This window comes from Aythya ferina (genome assembly GCF_964211825.1).
Source record: "Aythya ferina genome assembly, chromosome: 4".
NCBI lineage: Eukaryota > Metazoa > Chordata > Aves > Anseriformes > Anatidae > Aythya > Aythya ferina.
Window position 1 is genome coordinate 50,173,620 of NC_140300.1, and position 25,380 is coordinate 50,198,999.

A 25,380-nucleotide genomic window follows, 5' to 3' on the forward strand; every position below is an offset into this window, starting at 1 on the left:
CACTTAATTCCCTCTTTTCATTGGAAACTAGTCTACACTTCTGAGTGTTTTGGGAAATTGTGGGAAACACGGCTAACTAGATTGAATGACTCAGGTGTTTTGGCCTGTATTCATGATGGTAGCATAGGTAGCATAGGTAGAAATTGGTACTAAATAAAATGCTGATCATAAGCTATGGCTTCACGTTTGAATAGAAAGGATGAAAAGACCAATCCATGAATGTTTTTTGGGACATAGCCTTAGCAAAACACCAAAACACGCAAATCCACATTTGATGAGAGCCTTCAGAGACACAGGCTCTTCAGAGAGAAAGAAAACAAACCTTGCCACAAACCCCAGTTGGATCCCCAAGTTTTCTATTCCTGATTAGTACACACAGTGCAAAGTGAGGCTAAGCTAGACAGATCAACCTCCAGCAACTCTTAAGCTGTCGTCTTTCCACATTTCGGAGGCCATGCATCCACACAAGTCCTTATCTGGTTATGTGAGATAGGCCATGTGTAATGTTTTCAAGCTGTATGCTTAACAGTCATGAACTTATTTTTTCAGTACAGAATAATACCATTTGAACCCCCATACCTACTCACTTGGCTTTTTAGTGCTTTTTCACTTGAGTTCACCTGCACATCAGGAAACTAGTATTATCAGTGTCACTTTGCATAGTCCATCGTCTCATTTGAATTTACACTAACATATAAACTTGTAGCATCCATTTGGTCAATTAATTGCAATGAAGGCAAAGCCCAGTGCCATTAACTTTGTACAAATTTTTTCATCATGCTGAACAAACATGAAAACTGCCCAACCCAAAACAAATACATACACTTACATATATGTACAACTCTACTTGCCAAGTAGTTGCCACAGAACAATAAGTATTAGTTTTTAACTATTTCATCCTTGGTGACTGGAAAAAAAAAAGCATACCTCATATGATCCAACAGTGTTTTTATAATCATGTTTTGCTTTGGGAGATTTGGCTTGAATTTATATTTGTGACAACTTCAACATCATCTGTGGGTTTTGTTCTCATCAAGAATTAATATTTACACTAGCAAACAGATAAAGAACTTCAACAAAATACAGATTTTTTTCTTAAAGCTTGTTTCAGTTGCTTATCACCAGGGCAGCACTAAGGAACATAGAGAAGTGAAGTAAAACTAACTGAACCCCAAAGATGTTTTGTATGCTATTCCAAAACAATCAATTATTAATTATCACATGCTGTTAGATAACTGCATTATTCTCTACCAATAACAAAAAAAAATGTAGCATCATGGCTGCAAAAATAGACTCTTACTAAAGAGCTATTTTTTTATTTTTTTATTTTTTTTGAAAGAAAGCATCAGTAATCTTTGCTAGCTTTGAAAAAAAATATGTCAATTATTCTTTTAATCAGTACTTCACCACCTCAAACCACATAAATTTTAGCATGGCCCTCCAGCCCCCTCAGGCACATGGACACACAGTAACAGAAGTGTTACTGTACAGTAGAAGAGATCCAGTTTCCTCTGCTTCATCAGGACTAAGTCCAACAGGCAATGCAACCTCACCAAAAACTGTCATCAGATAAGTATGTTATGTAAACAAACTATGAAATGGGAAAGGAATTTGAGGGTACTGATCTGATGCTAATCTGATGCTAAAAAGACCTATGGAACACCTTCAATGACAAATCTTTTTAAAAATGTTTAGACAGATCTTTTAAACTGCATTTGCCTCATGAACAGTATTCTGTTCATAACAATAACAATAGCAAATTAGCAATGTGCTTTTGTTTGTTTGATTGTTTGTTTTAATTCAGGAGACTGCAGTTTGCTGGCAAGAATGTCGGTAGTTCACAAAGCAGCTGTGAATGGTACTAAATGCTATCAGTAGACAGGGACATGGTGTCATCTCTCTGTCCATCTGTATTTTAACTGATTGATTTCAACTAACTTGAGAAAAAATAAACTACCCTATTTACGGGCATGACAGATTTGTAGATACCATTCTCTGAAATTTTAATCAAAATTTTCTGTGGGTTGATATGGAAAGCTGGTGAAGAGATATAAACCACACTGCTTTATCCAATATAAATCTTTATCAAAATAGGCACACACATTTTGTAAAACTCACCTTCAGGATGACAGACAGATGTTGTATGGTAGTCTCCTTTCCAGGATATAGTTCAATTAGCATCTGGAACACAACAAAAAATTCAAGGCGAGGTGTTACCTTTTAGTGTAGGCAAAACTCTTTCCCGTTCTCACCCCAGTTCCTTAAGTACAAAGTCATTTCTACTGCCATCACATCAGTTGAATTAAAAAGTTAACAAAATGCACTCATCCTGTGCAACAAGCACAACCACATCGTGTCAGTGGAGTTCTACTATTAACAAAGGGATACACTATTACTTCAGCATGTACAGTATGGTAATTACCTTCAGGAATGGGATTTTTTATTTTTTAATTTCTGATTTATCATAAATTATAAAATAGTTAACTACTTAAGCTGGAGATTCTTCATTACCAATTCCAATTGTTCTTGATGTTTATTTGGATCTGTTTCTTCAAATGAAAATTTGGTGACAAAGTGCTTAGTGAACCAGATGAAATAAATTGTGGACACTTGTGGACAATTTGCAACTTCTATATTTAGATTGGTAGAAAAACACTAAAAATTATTACTTTATTTCAAGTAAGCTTGTGCTGCAACAGATCTAAATCCAATTTAAAAAAAAAAATAGTAATTTTATATATATATACTTCTAATGAAGAAACCCTGTAAAAACAAACATTTTTAAACTTTCCTATAAAACATAAAAATAATCCACTTTCTGTTATAATTTCATTATTCCACCTGGGTACTTGACTCTTTCATACTTATAAAAATACAGTTCTTGTCCATGTGTAAAAAGCAAGTAAATTTTTTTCTACTGTCATTTTATTCCAACTTCCTCAGTGTTGTACAATAACCTAGTTTTTACAGATGTAAGCTAATGACACTAATTCCTTTGGTTCTAAACTAAGTACATCTATATGGCTTGACCTGAAAAAAATAATATTTCCTTCAGAGATTATATAATAACTAATTTAACGGAATGCAGTATTCCTTATTTTTCATTGAATATGGGAATTACATTTTCATATATTCTCAGTTAAGTACAAAGATTAATCAGTCTGTAAAATCTCCAAATTTATATCCATATCTTTGCATATTTATAATATATTTGTGCACAGCTGTAAGATCAAGAAAATGACAGTGACACCATAAAAATGAGGAAGTTTTAAAATCAAGGATTCTGTATTGCCTTCTGCCTGATTGTACCCGTGGGGATACACAGTGCAAATTCTTGGATATGATGGAAAGAAGCTTTTGAATGGCATATTAATGTCATTATTTTATATTTTTATTTTATATTTTTAAATGAAGGCATTGCCTTCATTTGTTCTATTTGCTCCTGATTTCATGCATTTCTTTAATGCTGCAGTGCAGTAGCTCCCAATTCATTTGGTACCATGAAAGCAAATCCATCTCCAAAATATCGATCCACACTTACCTACATTTTCAAAGGAAGTCTCACATTACTAACCTCTTCTCTAGCTTTTCCTCACAAATGAGAAACAATTTCAAATGACCCTGAATCTTCACTGTCACTGTTCTCTAATAAGTTTAGCTATCTAGACTTATTTCTGACTTCTGTGATAGGTAGCTGTCATACTCAAGGACTAAAATCCAAGCCCGTCCTCCTCTTCCAGTTCAATGAGGAATTTTCAGGAAAGAAAGAATACAAACCTCTTTCAGGCTCTTCTGCGTGACAGTTCACTTCAAAAGGTCTTTGTATTGTAATCCCAATAGGCTAAATAAATTATGAGTTCTCTTTTCATACCTTAATTCCCTAAGTCACAGGTTTTAATGAAATGCATTTTAACTTTGTCAGCTACTGACCATTTGTCACAACAGGAAAGGAAAAAAAAAAGTATTTGTTACATCAGCCAATAATGACAACATTTTATCTTTAGGTTCTTTATTTAAAATCAATTTATATATCAGTTAATTTCAGCCATAAGAAACTGTCCCATTGTATCAGAATGGTAAACTCTTAACTACTTTTATTTAAGAAAATAATACAACTATGCCCCACAAATTATGAATTAGTTTGAAAGGAAGTATGTCTCCCTTCACTATGTAATGAAGACAATGTCACAGAAGTACATAACAAATGTACAGGAAAATACAGAAAAATAAATTTTCCTTATGGGTTTTGCCTTAATCCAAAATTACTTACTGGAAATAAAATATTGATAAATGGCTTTAATACAAACAAATACACATTTTTGTAGGTGAAATGTAACTGAAGCATGAATTCTTCCTGTTTCAAAATTTCAGACCTTGTAAAAAGTCAAAATGATGGGCTATGCTGGCAGAAAGTTGGTTACAAGAGTCTTTATTTTGCAAACTATACAGAAACAGTAAAAAAGAAAATGCATTATACTTTTCAATATTACATAGAATAAACATTAAATTTAGTATTTAATGTGTAGAAATTAATTCAAATAAACTGATTTTCCCTCTAATTAATGATGGGAAACCAATGATCCAGTTTTGAAATTATACAACCTGTAGTATTACATTATACAGGTCATGTCAACTTTATTGTGGAAATGTCCTGGTTTCAGTTAGAACAGAAAAGCAATAGATATGATATGAATGAAGATGGTGGAATCCCAGAATGTCTACACAGTTAATTAACATGCTAACATAAATACAGTGATTAAAGAAATTTTCTCTACAGTCAAATCTTAAGTGCTACTCTACACAATAATTATAATCTAGTCCACGTGGTATAACAATATAACATAACAATAGAAAAAAAAAAATCCATTTTCTTCATTCCAGCAGCAGTACCTATACTGGTATTAATTTGGTAACTGGGTGTGCTTAGCTATTTGCCTAACATCCTATACTGGTATGCATGCTAAAACCTCTCTATCTCTATTTTGCAAGGCACCTTTACAATACGTTCTCTAAGTTTCTGCACTAGTAACAGAAAACAACATGAATTTAGATAAAGATGCAAAACTATTTCCTGAATTAAGAAAATAAAAAGTATAGTTATACACTTCTTAAAAACTATGCTGGGGGCAAGTGTCAGTACTCTGACTTACAGTCATGTGTAAAGGTGATACAATTTTAAGCATTTTTTCCCCATGTAAAATACTTTATAGTAATCTGATTAGAGAGAAATACAGAGAAACAACAGTGGGCGAAGTGATGTTTGAGTAAATAACAATAAAGTCTACATGACTTTGACATGAAAGAAAGAAAAAAAAAAATGAAGGAAGGATAAGAAAATGTTAGATTTACAGAGTTGGTGCTTGTCCATGCTACTGCTTTAGAAAAACCCTTTCAATAACCTAGCCACTTCATATAAAAAACAAACAAACAAAAAAACAAACCTACAAATGCAAACACAAACAAGGACTTTGCTTCATTTTTCCCTTCTGTTAATTTTTCTCCATACCTTTGGTTGATTAAAGGCTGGTAAGACGCTACTTGTGCACCGGAGTTTTTCTACAATAATACATTTTGATGTATTAAACAGGCAATTTGCAAAGCCTGCAGGACCTGACGAAAGTAAAGTTAAGTTACATTATTTGTCCTGAAGAGGACACACAATTCCAAGTACGGGCAAATAACTTTTCACGTAAGTTTTAAAAAGACTGGTTGTTTTTATAGCATGTTTTGCACATTTATATGTTCAGTAGCACAGAACATTTCCTTCTTCTGACTACATTTCCATTGCATTTTCTTCAGCGCAAAGGCATTTAAAAACTCAAAAGCACATAATATTTCTTATTTAAACAAAAAAAAAATCTATGACTCCAGCTGCAATGTTTGAAATAATCATACAAAATATACACATTTGTTAGAATCCTTTTGATCTTGAAGAGCAAAGGGCTTTTATGAAATGTCATCTTGTGAATTTTAGAAAGGAACAATTCATTGACCCTCCTAATATAATCAAATATATCCATCATGATCATCGTCATCATCTACATCATCATCTCCTTCGTCTTCATCATCATCTTCAATTTCATCTTCATCATTCATTATTTCGTCTTCATCATCTTCATCATCTGTCCAGTCATGGAAATCACCAGAGGCAAAATCACCTGAAGTCTCTAAATCAATGGCTAAAAAGGTATGATAGTTATACAAAAGACACAAAATACACTAAATTATTGCTAATACAATATATATCATATTTATAGTGTAATATGTAAAAGATACAGAAGAAAATTTAATTTCAAGAAAATTACTTATTTTAAACTAAACATTGAACTTAAACAACATCAATAATCTTTTGTCTTAAAAGAAACCCACTTCAGTAGGGATGAATTTTTCAATGTTAAGAAAAGGAGATGAATTTTATGGGTTTGTGGAACTATAATTAGTGCCAGGAAACACTGAAAGAGATTTAAGACCAACTTACAGTTCACAATAAGGACTAGTACACCATTCAGTTTCTACATATTATCTTTAAGTATCTAGAACTGTACATTTATTCAGAAAGTATCCTGGATTAGATGGAAAATTGGCCTGAAAGGTACGCCAAATACTGCGTTAAATCTACCCTATGTTTCAGGCTATGTTCTTCTGTTGCAAAAGAAAGGAAAACGAGTAATGCAAAGAAAAATATTTTATTGCCATTTTTGATGTCTGGGACATAAAATAATGGTGACATGGGAGTTCCTGGAAGTCATAGGGCATTGGAAGGGAAAAGCAAGGGAAGACTTGGTGTGCTAGGAACTTTTGGCAATTCCTTCAAACAAACTGAAAAAAATGTCAAATTGAATTAACTAGCATACTGATTACCCAAAGGGATTTCATCAAGCATTCTTGGACTTGTATAATGCTACTCTAGATAATTAGTTTTCCCTAGGTTTATATACACTATGCCAAGCCCATATATGAGGTCTATTAATAGCTGACACACTAATATGAGTTGCAAAAAATAATGAAGTAATAAAAATCACAGATTATATTTACATAAAATTAATGTAGTTGCATCCCATGCTTGTTCTTACTGAAGAAATGTAGCTTGGTTGGAAATCAAAGTAATACCTTTAAACCGAAGTCCATGCGAAGTTCATAACTTACCACATTCTGCTGCACCATTCGTTCTGGATCCTGTTACCTCATTGCCATATCTGTCAACACACCAACACTGCCCTACACTTCCATGGCACTGACTTGGTTTGTAATACCCATCTTCATCACATACAGGGATATATTGCCCTGCGATATATAAATATTGAATAAGAATATTAATAACTGCCCCTTGACCAATGTAACAATCATAACAGAAAATAACTACCTTTTGCTATTTCCTCATTCCAGATTCTGCCCTGACTGGTTTACAAGTGACAGATAGAAGCCTTGGACTACCTTCAAGAAAAAGAGTGGACAATCTTCCTTAAAATTTTTCATTGATCCTCTGATACACCTTCCTTACTCCTTGAATGTCTTAGTTGAGATCTTTGCCGCATGCTGGGGAAAGGGACGTAGCTCACAACTCTGAATGGGATATTCTATAATCAGTGGAGTGCAAAGAACTCTGAATAACAAGGATTAGGCTTCCCAGACTAACAAACTAACTGCTACTAGGCTTAGTAGCTTTTTTTTTTTTTTAATTTTATATATATATATATATATATATATATATATATATATATATATGTAATAACCAGTTAAGTTACCCACTAATATTTATTCCACCACAGAAGATAAATGTAGTGTAACACAGCAATTTTCTCAACAATAAATGTGAAAAAAAAAAAAAGTAAATTTGCATTTTATAGACACAATACCTACGCAAATTAGACTCCAAGCTAAAATGGCACCAACAGTACTAGAGACACAATCATGAACTTATTTAGTGAGGCAGTGACTTTCCTAAGGCTGAGTCCATGGTTCCTCATTTGAAAGGAACAGAAACTTTTTGAAAGAAACAAAATTTAGACAAACGACAATGTACAAAACATAAATCTGAAAATATTTTGAAGTGCACAGTTATTGTTTGAAACCATCCTTAGCAGAAATACAGTTTTGATTACTTTGGGACAAGCATTTTATTGCAGCTTTCATACAGTTGAAAAGGCTAAAATGAAGATTTACCCTACATTTTAGTAATATTAATACAGCATAAACTGATTCACAACAAAGATTTAAATTACTTAAAGAATATTACAGGTAAAGATCAGTAGACATACTAATTTAGGAGTGCCTTAGACTGTCCCCTCTGTAACTGTAAAAACGTACCTTCTATTAGGATAATAGAACAGACGTAATATCTTTTGGTAGGTAAGGTAATAAAACCAAGTTTAATAGCTTTCAAAAACTTCATAAATTTTGTTGCTAGAATTTACTGCGGTCTATCTTTGTTGGATTAATATTGATTTTATGTTGCTGTTTCACTAGGGTTATTTATGTAAGCAATAAAACCTTCAAAAGAATGATCTATGGCTCACCTAGGATCTTCTTTCCTCCTTGCTGCTTCTGAATGTTGCTGAGTTCTGTCTGGCAAGGTGGGTCTAAAATGACATGAAAAATGTTGATCAGATTACACTGTATCTAGGAAGGAAAACACATGACGAGGTTTTCATGGTTTGCTATGTTCTAAGGTCTGTTAACTGCTGATCTTAAGAGAGGTACAGATCCTGCACTAGTAGTCACAACCTAAACTCTGAAAGAAAAGAATTATTCCAGCTTGTTACAACTCCAAAATTATGAAACAGATCACCATCGTGGATTTGTGCAGAAGGCCACTCCCAGTTAACTCATCTGTAATTGTAATCTGGTTACTAGTCTGGAGGACTAGTCTGCTAGACTGAAATAGTAACTCTATCATCCCCTGCTTGATCAGTCTACAGAGATCTAAGCATGACTTTGAAGCTTGCCTCAAGTATTGGTTTGAAGTGGGATGGCTCTTTCAATTCTTTCCCTTTTGTCTTTGTTAGAAGTTATGTTCAAGTTTTGTACTTCACATATTATACTAATAAAATAAGAATTTCTCCACTTAAATTTACAAGACTGTGGTTTTATTGCAGTAATTAAAGACAGAACCCCTGAGGTCCAAAGCCCTACGTTCTGCAAAGTTTAAAACTGACCAGACTTCAGATGTCTGTAAGATGTAGAAGTTATTAAAATTCAGTTTTCCATTGTTCAGAGCTACAGCTTATTTAAATTCTGAATAATTTAATTTTCTACTCTGCATAAAAGCAAGTCTGACTATATCTCATGAATGGGAAGGAAATATATACATCTTTGAACACTAATACAGTGTACTACATTAGAATGAGAGATGCTTTTGTGGTAACAGTCTGAATCAAAAGTAATACTATTCACATGTGTCTTTAACTTACACTGTTCCCAGACAACATTCTGATAACAACTCACTAAAAACTCACATGCTATGAATATTGAATTCATTTTTCCATTTTAGCAGACCAGTTCTTTAGAATACATCTTTGCTATGCAAGTAACTCAAGGTTGCCTTCTGAAACTACTTTTGTCCATGTACACAGGAAAAAACTACGTTACTTTACGTTACTAGGGATCAATAAGATTGGCGTAGCTTATTGACTAAGCACACACTTAGACCAGAAATCAGTCACTATGTAGTGTAATGCAAAAAACTCACTTGAGAGGTAAAAGTTCAAATCAGCCTTTCCTGAATTCTTCTAAAGGAAAACATCATTTAGTCAAATGAGAAAGAATTTAGGATGTAGCTGGGACAAGCACAGGATGCACAAAGAAGTTCAGGAATGGCAAGAATACATTATAAAACCTGAGGATATTTTTCTTGTGGGAATGCTCAAACACTACAAATAAGTAGAGTAACTGTGGATCAAAATATATTTCTAGTGAACACAGAGCCTCTTGGTTGGCATAGCCTAGATATACCAATAGGCCTTTGGTTTTATTCATGAGCTCTTATCTAACTAGATAAACAGAAATTGGAACACAGTAATAACACCTCACTGAAAACAGGCTGTTAATTTCTTTTGGCTTTATGTTTTAAATGCTACAGCTCATACATTTAAAGACATAAAAGTTTAGAGTGCCCTCAACACTAGTAGACTTGCTTTTCACATTAAATCTATAATTATTGTTTTTAGAGCTAAGGCAAAATATTGTTCACAGGAGCCTTAGTGCCAGAATAAAATTAAAGGAATGTCTTTCCAGATAATAAGGAAATTTTCTGTGCATCCCCTTCAAAACAACTAGTACCTGGCATTGTTAGGTGGGTATTGTGTTTTCACTCTTTGAGTATCTGCTGGAGTTATATAAAGTTATACGTTTCTTAGTGTAAGAAGTACTTTGATGATGACCACACTCACTATTATGCCAGAAATGTTCAGCACCTTTCAAAACAAAGGGTTCTGTCTTTCCTGATATTTAAAGAGTTAAGATTTTGATTGTGTTTAGTAATGTATTAGTTTTCCACACAGCTGTATTTACAATATTCTAATGACCAATTATTTCTCAAACAAAAAGTATTTCCAATTACTCTAAAATCAAATAATGGCAGTCATTCATGCACAGAAGTACCACAGGCTAGAAGGATCGAAGGATCTATCGAAGAAAATATGCTGAAGGAGAAGAACTAGTCTAGCAAGAAAAATACATGTATTTTGTTCTACGAAAAAAAAATAATCTTGATTTAGAAACAGAGTTGCATTTATGAGCACTATTATTTACATGGAAAAATGATGGTCTATGCCTAAACAAAATCCTGTATTTTCAGCTATAAATCTTTGTTGCTATAATTAGAAACAGGAACACCACTAATCAAATGGTATCTATGCAACATGAGAAAGTTACTTAACTAAAATTCTTCACAGAGTCTTTGAGATTCACATTTAAGTTTTGCTTCTCACAATAAAAGCGGCAAAAAATTCTTAACAATGCTTAATGAGAAAGTGGCATGATGAAAGCTCAACCAATTCCTTTTGATCCATAGCATATAATTTTTCATCTCTCCCCAAATGATAATTTGTATTTTCCAGTCAGTTCCTGATTTTCCAAAAAAAAAAAAAATAAAAATAAAGATGTGATTTTCCAAAATCAGGAACTGATTGGGATTTTTTTTTTTTGAACTTCAATACAAAGGCAGCATCACTGGATAACCTTTAAAGGAGGTAAGGAGACTTATTCTGTACAAAAATGATTGTTATTGTCTCCCTTGAGACTGAAACGATCCTGACATCAGAAAAATCTTTCTGATAATCTGAATAAGAGACCCAATCATCTCCATCTTTAATTCTACTTAAACAAATCTGGCAGGAGTTACATTTCTGACATTATCACTGCATTGTTATGAGTGATTCATGAACCATTTAACAGCCATCCGCAGTTCTTCAGTGCTTGAAGCACTGATGCACACCAGAGCATCCCACGTTATTAATACTGGCCCTTAAGAAATCAATATTCAGTTGTGTCAAGAGGTGATGCAAGGCTTGTATGATTAAGCTTTGGTTTACCAAAAAGAGGCACATTAAGAGAGCAACGGGAGTAAAACTGGTAGATTTGACAAAGAGTATCTGGAATTTTTAAGAGAAATGCCTCAAGGAATTGGTACTCACAATGTGGGTCTGCAGCTTTCACAGATGCACCATCTTATTAAATTACAAAACAGTGATTTTCCATCTATCAAGTAGATAATATTTGGCAGATCCCCTAGTTTTTGACGTATGTTCTACTGCAGATAAGGCTGCCATGTTATGTCTTGCCTCTGCTCAGTGTCAAGTATTTATAATTGTTCTAGGACAATGGAGGTTCTAGTTATAGGGATTTGAAGCAGTCAATACTGCACTTCAATAAATCTTCCTGGGAACTTCAGTTATGTAGCAAGACACATTACACCTTTAGAACCATCTATAATCATATTTAATGCCCTGTGGTCTCAAGAGACTGATGTAACAAATACAAATCACAATAATTATCATTATTCTGCAAGAATAAAAAACTAGAAAAACTAGTTTCAAAGTCATTAAGTTGTCTTTCATCCCTGATAGACAGAAAAACCTATAGGAAAAAGGTATCCAGAGAAATGCTAGATTAACAGATACATGCAGAGGCCTGCAGTAAAGAGATGCTTATGTTCTAAGCATTAATATTCCTGGTAAAATTGGGTACTCTCCTACTATATTTTCAAGCAGTGAGGCAAGAAAAACAAGGCTGTAATAATGATTAAGTACTGACAGAAAGAAATTCAACCTACAAAAAGGCCAACAGAGAAAGTGCCTCAGCATTTAGATAAGCACTGAAGTGTTAAGCTAGCATCGAAGACCTAAGAAAATAAGTTCTGAAGCACTTGCACAATTTGTAGGTGGAACTAGAGGGCAACACGGACCAAATCATACAGGAAGACAGCAGAGCACTGGCAAAGTGCAAATTCTGAAGTATTGCAGAAATGCATTATAGTGTCTTGGATATACCTCAGAAATGCTAAACTACACTTAGAGAAGAAGGCCAAGAAAAAATGCAATGAGCACCACTGAGACCTAAGTAAGAATTTAAGCATCAGTCAAGGTGCAACTGTTGCTACTGGGAGATTTTTTGAGCAAGACAGATGTGATTTTACTATTTTAAGAAATTGCTTGTATTGACGAGAAGTTGGTAGTAATGTGCAGTAAGGGTCTAGTATACTCTTAACTCATTACAAGAAACCTAAAGCAAAAAGAAAGAATGAAGAGATCAAATAATTGTCTGGTACTGACAGTATTGATCTGGTAAGCTAAAATTAAAGAGTAAGAGGTCTTTTCAGATGACGACTTCAGCAAATAAAAAACGTATTTTAAAAATAGCATAATAGAATTTATATCCCCCTATTATATATATTGTTGATTAAAACTTTGTATTCACTTTGAACCTGGTTAATTAACAGCATTTCTAGTAAAACTGTGTATCTGCTGAGAAAACACCTACAAAGTTTGATGAATACAGATAGCTGTCTACATGACCAGAAGCTTTTTTTTAATATCAACTTATTTTAGTGTACATCAGAAAGAATTTCTATAATTTCTATACCTAGCCACTTTGTGATTTACAGCAAAGGTCTTGTTAAAGACCTTATTTAGATTATTCAATTAAGTAAAAGCCAAATATGAAGATATTAAAAGATTTAGCAGAATGCTACAATTATGATTAGAGAATTCAGTGGGTCACACATACTAGGAAGTTTGACAGTTGTGCAAGAAGTTTGACAGTTATGCAAGAAAACAAGAAATAACAAAAGAAGACTATAAGCATTTTCTCTCTTTACACCTTCAAAAATAAAAATAAAATAAAATAAAATAAAATAAAATAAAATAAAATAAAATAAAATAAAATAAAATAAAATAAAATAAAATAAAATAAAATAAAATAAAATAAAATAAAATAAAAAGATTTTGTTGACAGTGTTCATTCAGAGGGATGGAGGCTCATGTTTAATGTGCAAAGACTACCAGGACTTGGCAATGAATAAGATTTCACTTTATTTACAACATTGATGATACTTTTTCACTACACACCCAGCCACGCTGTGGTTTCAAAAGTTATCTAATCTGTTTTATATCAGCACCATATTACAATATGATGGGCAAGATGGAGGAAACAAGAGAGAAGCAAGGAAAAGCTTGACAATTTTGGATTCTGCAATGTGGAGAGTTGGTGTCACTCGTAGCATTGTTCCTTTTTTTTTTAGCTGCTGGAGTACCATTAACATAATCCAGTAGTGTTTAGATCAGGCTTTATACCATCATCAGATTGCAGCAGTACACTTGAGAAGGTATTTTAGACAAGAAAAGAATGTAAAATTAGTTGAAGCTAATTTATGGAAGTGTTTTCTTAAAATCCTGGATATACTACACACATTGCAGGGATCAGGTAGAACAGCCAACTGGTATTAGAACCCTGGTCTGTATTAAACATTTTATGTGCTGTACTTTCTTTGACTATTGACAAGAGCTATGTTGTCCTCCAAAGAAAAAGGGTGTTTATAAGGCTGAAATGATTGTGGGCTGTTTTTGTTTGTTTGTTTTAAAAAGACAACCAAACAAAACACATTATGTTCTTTACTTTAAAAACAAATTTGCTTGGATAATGTTTTATTGACTAATTCTGGTAGCTGTACACTGCTTATAAAAATGAAAGCCAAAATATTGTGCTACTATAAAACAATGGAGGTGCGTTGAAAGATTAAATGTTAACTTTTTAAAAGCAAAATTACCACATAAAAGAAGGCAGTTAGTATATACCTAGGGAAGTACAGATTTATTTTTGTTCAGATTTACAGATGGTGTAGCATGATAAAAATCTTTATTTCCACAGAAATCAGAGACAAACCATAAATATTGAGTGATAACGGGGATTTATTGTGAAAGTTTTAATGTCACAAGTGAGATTCAAAAAATTAGATTAAAATTTTCAAATAGACTGAGCTGATTTTGAAACTTACTACCAAATCAGTCTTATCACCTCTACTGAGTATCAGAAGAACTTTGGTCCTGATTTATTCCTTTGAAAATCTCTCTCATGTTAGTAAGAAAAATTGGCAATTCTGTCTAGTTTCAGCCAACATTTGATGAGGAAATTCTTTAATTCATTACTACTAGTTTGAATATATAATTAATGGTATGACTCACCTAGATCTAAAATTGGTATATGATCCTCAGAAAAATAACGCTTATATGTTTTGTTAATTTGTTTAACTGAATCATGTCAGGACATTTGCTGGAGATTCATCCAGGCAGAAAACCTCAAGTAGTTTTAGGTCTAAATGACCAATTTTTTTTATCATAATGTTAATTCAGTTATTTTAATAGGTTTACAAAATAGAACATTAAGATGCCCTATTTTAGGGATAAAAAGGCTTATTTTACAACATAAGCAAAGTAGATAGGCAAAAAAATAACATAAAAGTAATGTTGTTCTTTATTTTGATCTCCTTCCTCTGCATACTTACTGAAAGTTGGCATGAAAAACAATATTGCTGTAAAAGCTTTAGCCACTGTTTTACACTTTATTTAGAATCTCTGATTTTCGAGGTAGCTTTTCATTTAACTTGTGTTTTTTGTTTGTTTGTTTTTTACTTCTTGTTAGGTATTCAAAGTAGATCATAAACCTTTACAAAGATTCATTATACATCATTTAAAAGCTTGTAGTTCACTGTAATAATCTTACTGTGTTAAGAAAAAGATAGAGCACTATTAAAAGATCAGTCACATACATATGCAGGTTGTTCCCATCTTTTACCTTGCTGTCTTTGGAAGCAGTAGCACCACTCATTGTTAGATATCAAAGTGTCCTTGTATGTGTCACAAGAATTGAAGAATGCCCTTGTGCATGGTTCATTCTTGTCAAGGTAAATACTTCCAAGTTCTGACTGGTCCAACAACAGGTCATAGTTTGTATCAAGCCTATTAAACATCCAGCCAAGGGAGTCTTTGCAAATTGGCAAAATGCTGGTATCAAATCCTAGGAGGCAAAAAAATAAAAAAAATTAAAAAGCAGATAACAGGAAAGACAAAGCATGTGCTGAGCTCAGCCACCATAGAAGAATGCTGTATCATGGAAATTGCTTCAGTGGTACATAGTTAGAGTACATAGGCAGTGCACGCTATTGAAATACTGTGTATAAATTATATGTCAGCTTTATTAAAAAAAATCATTAAATTAACCTGCTTAAAATTAATTTTACTATCAGTCTCCAAGCATTTAGAAATACGAGTCTTCTTGTCAAACATTATGCCTATAGCACACATATTATGTACAGTACTAAATGATCCACTATGATTTTCTGGAAAATAATTATGTTGAGGAAATTTAGTGATATTATAAATCAGGAGAGTGGAGCGACACTTAAGTGGCTTGCAATGTATACAGAACTAAGAAAAGAATGAATCCCAAGTAACTCACTGGACTCCACCTTTTTCTTCCTTTTATCTTTACCTGATGTACTGCACATCTCAGGAGACCATGGACAAGGTGACCAATAAGAGCTGCCTCCTGCCAGTATCAGATCTACTGAAACAGCTTGCATTTTCCTTAAATTGTTCCTTGGTAAATGGACCAAGAGGAACAGGCTGAATTAATTATCCCTGTAGGCAGATCTCAGATCTCATGTCCTGCACCAACTGTAAAGTACAAGCAGACTTGTATATGGACATGGAAGGGAAATTCATAAACTGCCAGGTCTCTCACACATGCAGATAAAACCGTATGTAAAACACACATTTTTTTCCTGTTCATGTGCCACAGATCCTATGATGGGCTTATGGTGCATGTGGACAAGCAGTTGAATATATATCCTAATACAGAACAAGATTTAGCGCTTACTGAATACTACTAATACAACTAAAATACTGAATATTACTCTACTAGAATAGGTTTCCAGCTAAAATGAGCAGTTAAAAAATGAGACACATGATTATGGCTGTAGAAAAGTTGACATGAGAGTTCCAATTAGTACATATGAATTCCCAGCTTCTACTACTGTTAAAATCAAGCCTGCTTTTCTTAGTCTTAGTTCTAAGACAACCACATAAACTCCCTGTCCCCAGGAATCCTAAATTAACGATGCCTTTTGCTTAAGTTAATCTTGCTCCCTGTTGCATATATTATTTATGCTTGACAGGAGGAAAAAAAAAAATCCCTTAAAGAATCCCTTCAGTATTGATCTTTTTGATGTGTTTACCACAATGTAAAAACACTGTCAAGCATTCAACCAAAGCTCACTAAACAAAACAAATTATTTTCGTGTGGATTATGAAGAGCAGAGACAGATGGGACCAGGATGAATGGATATGGTCATAATAGCGCATGTGTTTTTCACCTTTATCTGTAAAAGACATTGAAATTATTTAACAAGTGTTTCTGATTTGAAAAATCCTGGAAGGTTCCTCCACCTTAAAACATTTTTTCTAAGGATGAATGTTCAGTATAACATCAATTACCTCTAAGGCTCTGTTCCTGAAGGCCTCTTAACACTTCTCAGGTACTTTGCTTTCCTCTGCTAGTCATGCTTTCAGCTACAGATCATCCACCATTCAGAAAGGGTTTGATATCAAACATACTCTTTTCTATCCTGGCTTTTGTGTACCTGTATGAAGGGAGGAATTATTGTTGTGCTCACAAAATTTTTCAGATTTTGGAATTCTAGCCAGCTCACCAAACTTTAAGACAAGTTGCAGAAAAAGAGCAACCATGAGGAGAAGACAGATTTTTTTGAATAAATGGAAGCTAGAATGGAAGGTAAGACAAAAGCCACTTCAAACATGCATTCAGGGATGGATCTTGTGGATGAAAGTAGATAATTGTGCAGAAGAGCATATCAGCATGTGGAATTTTAAGTGTGGGTTTACTGAAAGAGGTAGCACTTTCTAGCTTGAGACGCAGTATTTGTGGTCCTTGTTGGAAGTGCTCAAATCCTTAAGTATGTTGTCTTCTATGATACTAGAAGCTGGTGTTATATGTTTAATAAATTCTTCCAAGGAAAACAACAACAAGTGAACACTCTGCTTATTTTATCTATATTTGTCTGGTTCAAATTTTGCCCTAAGAAGAATACATTGATCAGAAGCACAGTGAAGGACCACTGAACATTTCAAAGGTTTCATGCAACACTAAATTATAGTTGGAATGATACTGTATGTCTGCATAATAGTTTATTCATGACTTTTTTCTTGATTTTATAAATTAGCATTATCTATTGATTGAAATTCATTTTCTATTCTCATTCCACAAGATTTTATCTTTTCTACATAGGTTTTAGACTTTAACAAAGTGTCTTGTAGAGATGTCTCACTGGATTTACAACAAAATTTCATATAATAACCTTCTTGTGTTAGTTACAACTCTGAAAAATAAAGTTTACTCATATTAAAGCTGTGATAACCTATCCATTAAATAGTATCATGTACTGGAAGCATTGTGGTTTACAGGGTCTAGCTTTCTACCAAATAACTGTATCATGTAATCACTTAAAAAACTGATCATGCTTTACCTTGAAAGTAGTGTTTTGTTTTGTTTAATTGAAAGTTGTTGTTTTTAAATTGTTTATCTTCTGTGGTATTTACAAACATTTAGTGTTTTAAATAGAGAAAATAGCATCTCTGCTTTTATTTTGCGAAGTGAAACAAGACAAACTTTCTTGACCGTCAATCACTGCAGCGTAGTGAAGGAAGTCAGAAATCTAGGTCGAATATTATATTAGGTGAAATAAGTAAAAATTGGTAAAGTACTACAGAGGTAGGCCTGTCACATGTTCACAGAGACAAAAATGACCCTTGTTTGACTTAAAACGGCATTGTCCACCTACTCCAGAATGGTGAAAACACACGAAGGTCATTATCCTGAGTTCCATGTTCATAGTACCCACTGTTAAGAGATTACTGTGTTGAAGTCAAGTTTTTGGTTCAGCCTTTGAGAACCTTTAAGTAATTGGCCAAACTTAGGATAATCATAATGACTTTCTTCCTCAACTATAATATTGAGAAATTAACACACCTCTCACTCTTGAAGGTGATATACTTGAGAAAAAGAGTTAGCAGAGCCCTTAAATACATATCTAGAGCTAAACATCTGCTGACATGTTTTGACACCATTTCCTTCCAGTACCTAAACAGGGCCTACAAGAAAGCAGAAGAGGGACTCTTTGTCAGGGACTGTACTATCAGGACAAGGAGTGATGGTTTTAAACTGAAAGAGAATAGATTTAGATTAGATACTAGGAAGACATTATTTACTCTGAGGGTGGTAAGGCACTAGAACAGGTTGCCCAGAGAAGCTGTGGATGCCCCACCCTTGGAGATGCTCAAGGCCAGGTTGGATAGGGCTTTGAGCAATCTGGTCTGGTGGGAGATGTCCCTGCCCTTGGCAGTGGGGGTGGAATTAGATGATCTTTAAGGTCCCTTCCAACCCAAACCATTCTATGATTCTATGACATGAGAGACATTATCACCGGGTGACCCAGAACTCAGAAATTAATTGCCCCAAATCATAGACAACGTATATTATCACTTGAGAGCCAACTAGAATACTGTTCTTATGCATTTTTCACAGTTGTGACACAAAGCAAAATGAAAGTGAAGGGGAAGAGTTAATACAATAAAAGGATAACAGTTAATTCCTGTTGATGTTAAGTACCACGACATCACACTGAGGAGAGCAAAATTGCTGCTCAGATATCTGAATTAGGGGAAATATTTTTTTCTCTCTCATTTTATCTGCTTATGTGAAATCTATTTCCATATATGCTAATGAAGTGGGCTTTTATGCAGCTATTTTTGAACGTTGTCGAAACTCGGTGAAAGTGAACAGAAGTATTAAGGGTTTAGCTGAATTTCACCTAATGCATATACTGCAAGAGAACTTGATTTAGAAAATGTGAAGTATCAGCATAAGCTTCCTTCATCAGCCAAAACAGTCCAAGGGAAATATTATTGAGAAACCCACTCCTCATCCATGGCTTCCATATTAGCATTCAAAACATTACATCAAAAGCAATCGAGAGAAGTGTTCCTATGCTTCTGATTATTTTTCAGGGGAGAATTTCAACTCTTAGTAAACATAATATGCTTTTCAATGTAAAAATATTGTTTGCCTGGTTATTACACTCATAATTAATACATCTTTGTGTACATTGAGGAAGATAGATTTTGTCATTGTTTACGTGGAAATTGAAATAGCATATATACATATGGGTCACACACTGTATTATGTAAAAATTATTTATACAATATACAAGAGAAGTAAATAGTGTGAGCCTTTCTGCTATCAGCTCACTGTAGAGCATAATGAAAGGCACTGACAAATCACATGTGAATAAACACACGTGCACTCTATGCTAGAGTGCAAACTGCCATCTAGATCATGGCCTTTACTTGTTCAGCTTGCAAGTTGCATAGAAAAAAGGTGTTGCACTTGTGATGGATTTGTCTACCATCTTGGTTATTGGAAAACTTTCAGCTAACAAAATCTCACAGCTGAGGCCTACAATGCAAAAGCTGGGAAAAAATTTTCTTTCCCAATGTAGTTTTATCAGGACAGACTAGAGCTAGAAGGACTAAGCTTTGGGGATGATTAAACAGATGTGAATGCTTTCTGTCATATTTGCTGCTCATTGAAATGCTGATCTAGCTGAGAGTCATCCGGCTCCATATTAGCCCAAGAGATAGCATGAGGCATAGTACTCTGTCACCTCACTGTGATTACACAGATAGGAGTAGAGCAAGTAATGCAAAACATGGGGAAAGTACCAAAAGTCTTATGATATACATAGGAAAACTGACTCTCATTTTGCATCAAATTGTGGATGGGAAAGAAATAGAGCACAGCTGCAAAGTCCGTTAAACATTTGTGAAAGGTTGCATCCTGAAGTCTCTCCTTCTCCAGGGGGGAAAACAAACAAACAAAAAAAAAAACGACGTTACTAGTTTGGTAACAGGTTGACATCATGGATTAAATGTATTCTGTGGAACCTCATATCAGGCGGGCCATTTTATTAATGAAGTGATTGTTAAGGAAAAGACATTTGAGAAGGGAGAATTAAAATAAAATGCTACAAATAAGCATCTATGGATGTTTCATTGTGTACAAAAGACAGAGTTGAAATAAATGTCAGCCAACAATACAAGTTTAGTTCATTCAAATTCTTAATTTAGGTGAAGGTGGATGAATTTAAAAATCCTGCTCATATGTACTTCTGAGTATGCTAACCTGAAAATTCAGATAGTCATTAGAAGAACCTATTCCTTCCAGAAAAAGTGACTGCAGCTCAGATAGTATGATTCAGTCTGCCAGCCTCTAAAACTTTCCAGTAGAGGATATTGGACACTGTCTGAGATGTTCTCTGAAAGAAGCCAAATTCTCAGTAAGTCAGGATTTTCAAGACATTAAAAATGATGTTTAAAACTACACCTTTTTATCTCTTAATTCAGTGACTGTATGGGAGACTACAGAGAGCAGTAAGCAATGTTTTACTGTTCTGTTTACCAGTTCAGTCTGTACATTGGGGTTTCTATATATGCTTCAGTAAAGACAACCAGGGAAATGTAATTTATCTCTGTATAATGTCAGCTATATCATGTCTCTTCTTAAATCAGGAACTTCAGATCATCAGAACGAAGTAAAAACCTCCAAGTAATATCTGAAATTATTGATTTTATTTACACTTTTCTATACAGAATTAGTCTTTTCTTGCTTTGATCTTATATGGATATTTGACAATTCCAGTGTAATAGTATCTCTCCATACTAATTTTAGACAAGCCATTTGCAAGTAATGTTCTTTCACACTTATATTTTTTCTATTATTTACAAAATTATTCGTGTATTTGAATCCAAATAATCATACTATTACCAAGCCATAAGAAGATTTTTTATTATCAGTAGCCTCTGGTCCTTCATCTCTTAACACAAGGAACACAAGTATTCTTCAGAAATAGACTGCCTGTTAACAGAAATACTTATGGGACTTATGGTATTTTTGTGCTTTGCATTTGATGAATTAATTCCCTAGAGTTTTATCACACAAAATTAGTAGAGAAATAGAGTAATTATTTTAAATCTTTAAATAGATGAGTAAAATCTCACCTATTTTTTCAACTCTTTATTTTCTCATCCACAAGGGAATAATAATGGGGGTACTATTGTAGAATGGGGGTGAAGTATTCTTTTCCCTTTTGTGTCATCTAGATAGGCCATAAATGGGTTGAAGACAAGATTTAAGGTTTTATATAGCATTTGTAATAATGATCTTTCTAGAGACATATACTCTGAATTCACCTGAGCACAAAAGGGATCTTGGAAATAAAGTGTTATTAATTATTAGAAATATAATAGTTTCCATAACTAGTAAGATTCAGACAAAAAAAAATGTGTCAGTTAAAAAACCTGTGTAACTTGGTAAAAACACAATATAGGCACCTTATATTTTTAACTTGATATCAGAATATTGATGCCTCTAACAGAACATCAACTTAAATACTATTGTTTGGGCTGTTTAGAAATACCAGTCATGATTGTAACCATAAATGAGGAGCATTTAATAGGTGAAACAACTCTGAACTGTACTAGCAAGGCACAACCAACTTCCACTGTATCTACCTAGGGCAGAAGGACTGAGTCTTTTAATAAATACCGTTCCAAGTGCCACCAGAGAGACTGAAACAGGAAGAAAAATAAATGCAAACAGACAACCAGAAAGGATGTCACAAATTGCTTTTTAAAATGCAGAATGGTTTGTCAGCAAGGAAGAAACTACGACAAGAATAAAAGGTAGCCTGGGAGAAAGGGTGCTATGACAGATTTTTAAATCCCCATCGGGAATGAATAAGTCCAGGGTTCTGCTGGAATGATTAGGACTCTGAAATCATTAGGAAGTTGCATTCATGTATCTTTTCGTTGTAGTTATTCTGCTGTATAGATCTTTAAGATTCATATGCTAATACATAATTAAGAAGTTCTTTGCAGTTGTTTCTAGTCCAAGCTGTCACACAACCCTAAAAGAGGGGGTGGACTCCGTTTAATCTTGATACACTTAAAAATTAAGATGCCTGCTGTTATGGACCCACTAAGACTTTGGAGACCGACTTTTGAGGGACTTTATTAGGGATACTCCTTCAGAGTTAGCTCTTGACAAACAACTGTAAGAATTTATTAATGGTATTAGAAATGATATTACCATGCTGAATGATTATCATTCTTTTTTCATCTTTCTTTGTGATTTTACAGGGACATAGAGATCCAGTATTTTCTTCTAAACCACAGAAATGTAGTTAATTATAGTATCTTTTGCTGCTTCAAAATGAGGACCTTTCAAGTTCAGAAATGTACAGAAAACAGAAAAAATACAAAGTTGCATTACCAAACCAGTTTTTAAACATTTTTATATCACTAAATCAAAAAATGTAATACCAATTGAAGTACCAATATTTTACCACGAAATTCAAACCCTTTCTGCCTACTGAAGGACTGTCAGTTTGCAGTAGACTGTCAAATTAATTAGATCAAGTAAGTATGGGCCAACTATAAAATTGAGTAAATATCAAGCAAATAGGATCCTTTATATTTGAAAATATTTGTTTCAGAATTAGATATTAGCAATTTGAGTAACTGATCGTAGTACTGAAAAACTACACTCTGAATTGTCATTGTTCAGATATCTTTGTGAAACTCTGCAATTTTGTCCAAAAGAAGAAAATATAAGGCAATCTGAACACCTAACATGAAAACATTTTCTTAAATTTGATTTGGCTCATTTTAGTAAAAAGAAAATAAACATGCCGAAGACTATCATCACAACTCCACATTTCCAACCTAGCATTCCTATAACAATTACCAAACTTTTCAACATTCTTATAACAATGCTATCTCTGTTTTAAGGTTGATGAGGTATAATTCCTTGAAACAGAAAGCCAAATTTAAAACCAGCTTTGTCTTGAATTAATATTTTGTACTACATTCTAGATACTTGTGATTGAGTTCTGGTATGATGTTACAAGTGTTAGTCAAATATTTCTGACAGTACCATGTTCACAGGGAGTTTAAATACTGTAGTGCAACACAAACAGACTTTTCCACACCTTTTATTTCCTTACCTGTCAAATAAAAAGAGCCCTGAAAAGACTATTCTTAGCCATCCAAATCAATCATTTTTGCCTCTCAAAAAATCGGAAGGGTGGGATCCAGTTTAAATTGTTGCTAAATTTCAGTTACCTCCTAAACCATGTGTGAATTCTTTACAATGTCAAGGGAGAAAAAATCACAACTATGAAGGCTTCCCAAAAGGAAATTCGAAAAACTGGGCCAGAAACTTTTTTTTCCCTCAATTGCAATAATTGTATTTGAAGATAAGATCCTCTTCTAAAGGGTTTTAAAGGCAAATAAATCTCTCTAATTGCCTTAGAAAGATTCCATTATAAGATCAAGTCAGGTACAAAAGATCCCCACAGACACTAACATTTTGAATTGGATCATGATGTTTGCTACAGAAGTGAATAGTCAAAGACTTCCCAGACCAAAGTTTTATGCAATTGATCAACCTGTTTTAAACACATCCAGGTATCTTACAACTGCTTTGATCTACATAATCTAAGCACATGGTTATTATTTTCTGCATTGAAGATAATGTTCTTTGTTCATAAACATGAACATTTAGGATGTAATAGACAAAATCTACATTAGGTAAAAAACATTCAATCTTACCACTTAACTTCGAAAACAAACCAACCAGTCTGAACATGCAACAGATTCCTAGGTCAAAAACTTCACAAGGTCCAAAAATGTAAAGGGCTCATACTTTTAGAGTCACACCTATTAAAAGTCTTAGATCTTCAGTCTAAATACAGTCCATAATTTCTATTATAAAATAAAAATTAGCAGACAAATCATAAAACAAATGTAAGTACAAAATGTACAGGTACATAAAAGTACTTGATGCTAAAGCTGAGTTTTAATTGAGTGATGAGATAACATTAGCTATATTATTAGATACTTTTTTTTTTATTACTACACTGTAAAAGCTTATTTAATGAGCTTTACAGTTTGTATTTCTGTTGATTTCATTACTGCATGAGAAGAACAACACATGGCACACAAGTTATGTGCACCAACCAGAACATAAACTGGAAATATATTTTCTTAATGTTTTTCTCAAGATCAAGAAAAAGTATCATACCTATATTACTACCTAACATTCTTGCATTAGCACCATACTTCAGAAAGAGTTTTTTCTCAGTGGTAAGAGAAGTAATTCCCAGATAAGACAGAATCATCTTTAATTCATTGTGTTTTAAAGAATTATAATTTTATCATGAAAAAAATCACAAAAAGAAATGATGATTCCAATTAAAACAACTAAATGAACATGGTGGGGTGTGAGGGGGGGGAAGGAGGGTGCTAGCTACGAATATCAATCAGGCAAAAGCTAAAATGTCTCAAACACTGAAAAGGTTAATAATGAAGGTATTAAAGTAATCAGCCAGTGTTGGCCATATTCTGTGAAATTTGTTCTCTGCAGGAATTCATAGTTTGCTCTTCATGTGAATGTAAGGTAGAGTTTTAAGACTTACAAAATCTAACTTGACTCTCCTCCAGTAGGTTGTCACTCTTTAAACTAATATTGCACATTTTAAATAAATTTGCTATTTTAAATTGTGGTGGTTTTACTCAGGTGGGCAGCCGAGCTCCACCACAACCGCTCTCTCACTCCCCCTCTCCTCAAAGAGGAAGGGGGAGAAAATACAACACAGAGAACTCGAGGTTTGAGATGAGAAAGGTTTAATTAAAGGGAAATGGAATGGGGAGAAAAAAAAAAGAAACAAAAACAATAAATCCATGCAGAAGT

General features: G+C 33.7%; 1 protein-coding gene across 2 annotated transcripts in view; it reads right to left on the bottom strand.

The window, feature by feature from the left end:
* Positions 1-3,981: 3,981 nt before the first annotated feature.
* The window catches only part of SPOCK3 (SPARC (osteonectin), cwcv and kazal like domains proteoglycan 3), a 195,793-nt gene continuing 174,394 nt past the window's right edge, over positions 3,982-25,380 (bottom strand). For both annotated transcript variants that reach the window (XM_084517911.1, XM_084517912.1), the window contains 4 exons: positions 15,289-15,510; positions 8,517-8,579; positions 7,147-7,284; positions 3,982-6,179 (listed from right to left, as the gene is read on the bottom strand). In XM_084517911.1, the coding sequence (XP_084374037.1) occupies positions 6,007-6,179; positions 7,147-7,284; positions 8,517-8,579; positions 15,289-15,510 (596 nt within the window). In that variant the 3' untranslated portion in view covers positions 3,982-6,006. The remainder of the gene's footprint in view (positions 6,180-7,146; positions 7,285-8,516; positions 8,580-15,288; positions 15,511-25,380) is intronic.